General features: G+C 42.7%; 1 protein-coding gene across 3 annotated transcripts; it reads right to left on the bottom strand.

The window, feature by feature from the left end:
- Positions 1 to 226: 226 nt before the first annotated feature.
- si:ch73-335m24.2 (protein eva-1 homolog C) lies at positions 227 to 6,168 on the bottom strand. Of its 3 annotated transcripts, none has more exons than XM_061236560.1 (8): positions 5,992 to 6,168; positions 4,090 to 4,292; positions 3,478 to 3,604; positions 3,004 to 3,156; positions 2,518 to 2,661; positions 1,897 to 1,968; positions 1,415 to 1,504; positions 227 to 1,049 (listed from the first exon to the last, which is right to left on the bottom strand). In XM_061236560.1, the coding sequence occupies exons 1-8, from the start codon at positions 6,083 to 6,085 to the stop codon at positions 676 to 678; spliced, it is 1,257 nt and encodes a 418-aa protein (XP_061092544.1). In that variant the 5' UTR covers positions 6,086 to 6,168; the 3' UTR covers positions 227 to 675. The 3 variants fall into 3 exon arrangements, with proteins under 3 accessions (XP_061092544.1, XP_061092545.1, XP_061092546.1); XM_061236561.1 differs by having other exon boundaries at positions 3,478 to 3,601; XM_061236562.1 differs by lacking the exon at positions 1,415 to 1,504.

The raw sequence follows: 6,168 nt of genomic DNA, 5'->3' as shown, positions 1-6,168 counted from the left end.
TCCGTAGAATTCTGATTTCCAAATGCATCTCCAAATATGGTCTGTTCTAAGGAAGGCAGATCATAGAGGGGAAACCAGCTCCCTCTAGCGAAAAGCATGAGATAAACAAGTGTTTAATTTGAAAAAAATCTGTTAATCTTTGGCTCACCACAAGAACGTAGATTACTGTCGTCAAGGATGCATTCGTGTACAAAAGAGTTGGAGAAAACATTATTTTGACTAGGGCTGATCATTTGATATACATTTTATTTTTGCTGAGAGACATAAACTGAAAATAAACCTTCAAGATGTTGATATTTCATGGGGATATTCATGCAAAATTACTTGGATGACATTTAATTAAAGCATTTTATGATGTTGGTTAAAGAAAATATTACTTTGATTTGATCTGTACCACGGAATATTGTGAATTAATTAAGTGGATGGTGGAAGGATATAGTCAATGTATTTTGTAAAGTGCATTGAAAAATGTTATCATTGAATTGAGTTATGTCTTGTGAAAAAGTTTAATTATTAATCACATTAGTCACTGCTTCACAATTTCTTTGATATTTTATGAAATCAACGGCATAAATATGTACATCACACGCTACCCTCTCGACTTTTGGCAAATTCAATGGACTCACATTTACAACATCAACATCGCCTTGCCAAAATCAATATCAAAATCAAGCCTCAGACAGTGGCTTCTTGGATCCTGTGGGCGGCGTAGGGGCTTGAGTCGCGGTGCAGGAAGATATTCCCGTTGGGCAGCTCCTTCTCCTCCCAGTGCTCCTCCATTTCCACCATCAGCTCCGGGCTGAAGATCTCAGCCAGGCAGTAGGAGCGCGCGAGGCGGTGGATGGAGGAGTCCGAGGTGGTGTCGTTGCTGAAGTCCTCCATCAGCTCAGCGCCCGGGTCGCGGGCCTCCTTCAGGTCCTCCCTCAGCTCGTCGATCAGGTCCTTGACGTCCCGTGCCAGCGTGGATTTTAGGCAGAACAGGCACAGCAGGAAGACCAAGCCCGCACAGATTCCAGAGACAAAGTACAGGGCCACCTTCTCTGGAACACCTGGAGGGAAAGAGGCAGACATGTTTGGGGGCGGGGTCTGAACAAACCAGAATGGGGGGGTAGTAGAAGGGACGTGGATAGGAGGAACCAGTGAAAAGGTGCAGCTATTGCCAGTGAGATGGCACTGCTATAGGAATAACTATACCAGGAACATGGCACAATTATAGCATAGTTCTGGATGGCCATGTGTCACTTTTTACATATGTATTTTTAATTTGGTAAATAAAACATACTGTATATGTGTGTCTTATGAACATATATCTGAACCTGTATGGGATTTGGACACTCTGGCACCGTTGGAGGGCTCATGCTGCATCTCCAGAGTCAGCTGCCACAAATGTAAACATGACAAGTGGCACACATACCCCACATTTGGGCAAAGATTTCCAGAGAGTTGGTAAAGAGCACCATTTTTTGGGGGGGTTGTGTCACGCCCGGACCTGTGTACCAGCCTCCTGCAAGGGAGAAGGGCTCGAGCTTAGCTGCCATTTTATCTCTCCCAGGTCTCAGCATGGCCCTCTGCTGACCAGGCCTTGTCTCCCTATCTGAGCTCTGCTTAAAAAATTAGACCCCTGCAGGAACCAAACCACAACCTTTGCTCCAATCATTTTTTTCTCAATTTTGATCAAATACTTTTCTTTTCATCTTTTTTTTTTTTTTACCAACATCTGGTGGGCAGTGGAGAGTAATCAAAGGTTTAAAGCAATTGCGGCAGTTAATGTACCACATTCCTGCTCACTTTCTGCATGTAAGCCAGCATGCTACGAAAAGGGCAACTGCAGAGCTGTGAATGTAAGCTCCAACAAGATCATTTTGTAACTGAAGAAAAAAAGTGGCACGATCTTACCGTGTGTGTAGTCTGTGATCAAGAACGGATCAGAGGATCCTCGTCCGACATCCTCCAGAAGGTATCTGGGTACTTGACAAAAAGAGAAAAAGATATGGCCAAATGGAAAATATCTCATTCTGTTTATTTGGCAGCAGATGTCACTGTTGACTATAACACTTCATGTCATAACCGTACTGTGCCATTCTGAATGGCTTTTAAAAGCATTTTGTTTTTCCTTGGGCATCTGCCAAACAAGCATAGTTTGACAATCGCCAAATCTGACTCATTAAACGAGGGTCTTTGTGCTAAACATGGTTGTTTAAAAAACGAACCCTATTTTACTAGTTATGGATGTGATGCTTTAGCTTGTGGAAGAACCTATGCACTTGTAAATCACTTTGGATTAAAAGAGTGTGCCAAATGGCTAAAATGTAAATGTCTGTTTGCTTGTAAATGAGAGTTAAGGATTATTGATTGAAGCCTCAGCTCAAGTGCCAGAGTAAGCTTTAAATATAACCCCATCATTTTACCCAGTGCTGATCCGTCATCCTTTACTGCATTTAAAATAGCTAGCCCCTGTGTTCCTAAGATAATAGCCCTGTTTTTGCTGCCAGATTAATGCATAAAAAGAGCGCTCACCACATACAAAGGACACCTGTAGGTGCTTCTTCACCCCTGGGAGACAGGGGTCCCCAAAGTTCTGCGTGTCAGCCAGCACAGAGCAGTTACTCCTGCCTTGACACCTGCGGGACACCTTCCTCAGTGCCTTGGGAGAGAGGCACTCTACAGACACAGAACGGTTTGTATATTTACTGTCAGTTACAGTATAATACATGTGGTCCAGTTGTTTCCATAAACAAGTTAAATAATCATATTGCATTTCATGAGGTGTAGATAATTGTGTTGGTATCTTTTCTGATAAAATTATTATCTGTATGAACAGAAATGTGTTTCTTAAAATTTGAATATATATTTTTTTCCTATTGATATTTTATATACTGCTTGTGCTGAAATACATTTTTAACCTTTAGGGGGCTCACTCATCTTGTCTGTAATGCAGTGAACCAGGTGACGCTACTTTGTGAGTTGATCATTATAGTCCCTTCCTGGCTGGAGGTCACTGACCCATGTCAGGGGCAGCTCCACTCTCCTGGGGGCACTCTGCGTTCCCGTGCTGCAGGTATCCAAACGTTGCCGTGTAGATAGCCAGCACTGTGTTATTCCTGCATACCAGCTGTAGACTCTCATTCTCACACACCTGCTTAACGTCGTGATGCTCTGTCATACAAAAGAGTCTGGTTAGCAAGGTCAGCATAGCAAAGTGGCCTGAAATATATTATCCACCTCAAGCCAGTTTTACCATCAGCCCTAATGACTGTTAATAATAACTGGATTCAATTAACATTTTTTACTTGTATTTAATTTTGTAATTCAAACATGAGTGTTACCTTTTGTTTTCACAAGCACAGTTTGGCAAGAATGTCTTTCTGTCTTTGCTTTCTTAATAACTCACAGTTTTCAGTATTTGTCAGAGAAGACAACGGAAAAGTTTATTCATTGTGTTTACGTCATATGTATGTCACATAATCAGACTCTGACCTGGACGGCACTTGTAAGATATGAGGAGGTACTTGTTAGTGCCTGGGCAGGGATCCAGGCCAAACACACGACTGATGACTGGGATCAGGCAGGATGGTCGATCCTGACACTCATCCATAACCTTCTGCTGGCACACACACAAAAACATCTCCACACACTTCTTCTTGTCTTCCTTACAACAGCTACTCCACTTGAGTTCCCTTACACAAGACTTCATAAATCTTTATTTGGAGATTTTTGTTAAAGTCAAAGTGTTCCAGCTTAGTGCTGCCAACAACAACTTCAACATCTGACATGTCCTGTTAATTGAGCCCAGCTGGGTTTTTTGTCCACTTGTCCTGTTGATATAATTCACATGCACTGCCCACACATATTTCTAAAAGTACCAGTGTAAAGTGTTTTGCAATTCATCCAAGCAGAATGCTGCTGTGTACAGAACCATACCTGGGTAGCCACTGAGGACATGTGATCTATACAGAACCATACCTGGGTAGCCACAGACAACATGTGATCTATACAGAACCATACCTGGGTAGCCACAGACAACATGTGCTCTATACAGAACCATACCTGGGTAGCCACAGACAACATGTGCTCTATACAGAACCATACCTGGGTAGCCACTGAGGACATGCAGACTGTGTTCTCCTCAGTGCCATTCCTGTTCACAGCTGGACACAGGTTCTCGCTTGGGATGCGACGTCCGTAGAATGTGGAGAGGATGCTTACGGTGGTCTTGGAGGGACACGTGATCGAGAGGGTCTCCCCATCGCACGCATGCATCGTGTGGTTCTTCAGGATTGTGTGCAGGTATGCTGAAAGGATGGGAGAGTGGAGCAGGTATGTGTAACTGATGAATGAACACATGGACTGCTGCTCCTCACTCTATTCTGTTGATGAAGGGGCTGGAGACAATGGATTTATTAAGCTTTATTATCAGTCTACAGTCATTGCAGCCCATGAAAATAAATGCTGTAGTAATAACAGACACACTTTTACAGTCAAGCTGGGAAACCATTACATTTTACAACCATTTATAATCCAATGCCGAACCTGCCGTTCTGTCAAGTATAATCTTGAGGAAGTGTATATTCAGCTGTGCAGAGCCATAAAAATGAATCATAATGTCATAATAATAATATCATAATATCTCCTCTTAAGTGAGGTTGACCCTGGTTCATGCAGCATCTGACAGAATACACCGAATGTGTATGTCTCAGATTCATTTTAAACCTGAGACACACACAAAAAAACCGTGGCCAAATAAAAACAACAAATAAAACAAAAGGTATTCAAAAGCCTGGATAAAAGGATTCAAGAATAATCTATAATGTGAATGTACCCAAAACCAAAGAACCAAAGATTTATCTTCTAATTTTGTATTGTTAATTAATCTTTCAGCTGCTGTTCCCTGGTAGACCAATGGGACTCCCCTATTCCTGCCCACAGGTGTCGCTGCTACATCTGTGTCTGGGAGGGTTAGAAATTGCTCTTGCAACGCTATAGTAATGCTAATAAAGAGGTCTTGCACTGATCATTCTTGTTCTGGAGGGGTCTAAAGAGCAGTACTCTTGCATGCTGCCTGGTGGTATGAGTGGTATTTGATAGGGCTGGCCTCTGTGGGTCCAGGGCTGTGGCTGTTCTTGGCCTCTCTCTATCAGGGTGACGGCTGGTCTGTGTCTCTGAAGAGGCAGCTGCAGACGGACTGTTCTTCAGGGCCGGCAGTGCCAGGCTCGCATTCACAGCCTGCTATTATTAGCCTGATATTGCACGGCTGTGTCACACCTGCTGTGAATATTGCTATATTTGGCAAATAGAACAATAATGAGTTCATTACCATCTACGTGAGGCTATATGAAGGTAAGTAATTTAATACTTAAGATAAAAAATTACTTAAATACATCACTGAATGTATGTGTCTTACTTATTTTTAATCAGATCTTGAAAAATGCTGAATTCTGTATCCATATTTCCCTTTATATGTTTGGCCGATACTGATTTGGATGATACTGACTCCTGAAATGCTTCAGATGAACTCATACCATACATCTCATTTAAATTTTAAGAAGGATAGAAAGGAAAATGGTCTGAAAGAAGCGTTTGTCCTTTTCTTTCAGTAGAATGCAGACCTGAATAAAATAGACGCAATAAAATTGCTTTTCATTTAGCTCCCATCTGCTTAACGACATCACTACCGAGCTATAGAACCAGCAAAACGAAGCTAAACAGTTTCAAATTAATGTGTGTATACAGCCGGCCATTTTTTTCTGGCATCAGCAAATTATAATGCAAACAACGTAAAAAAATAAAAATAAAAAGAGACTGAATAGCCTTCAACCCGGACACCCGGCTTTCCGTTGGAGTCCATGCAGCTGTTTGGCACAGGATGCCTGGACGATAAATCAGGGAACGCAGTTTCCCCACCGGGATGTCTCTGCCACACACAGGACCGTAAAAACACACTTGACTCACGGACGTGCTCGCAGCAGCTGGAGTAGCGCGGGATACACTCACCTGAGAAATCTGGAGCGGCCAGTGTGGGACACGCGGCGAGGCAGAGATAAAAAGGCACCAAACACCAATACCCGCTTGAGCTCCGCAACACCATTGTGTTGGACCTTGCATAACCCCCCAAATAGGTTGCAATGCTTTATGGTCTTGTTTGCCTATTTACTGTGGGAGCCAACTGTC

Source organism: Conger conger, chromosome 3, assembly GCF_963514075.1.
Source record: "Conger conger chromosome 3, fConCon1.1, whole genome shotgun sequence".
In the NCBI taxonomy this organism is placed as follows: Eukaryota; Metazoa; Chordata; class Actinopteri; order Anguilliformes; family Congridae; genus Conger; species Conger conger.
This window is presented reverse-complemented; position numbering and strand designations above follow the sequence as displayed.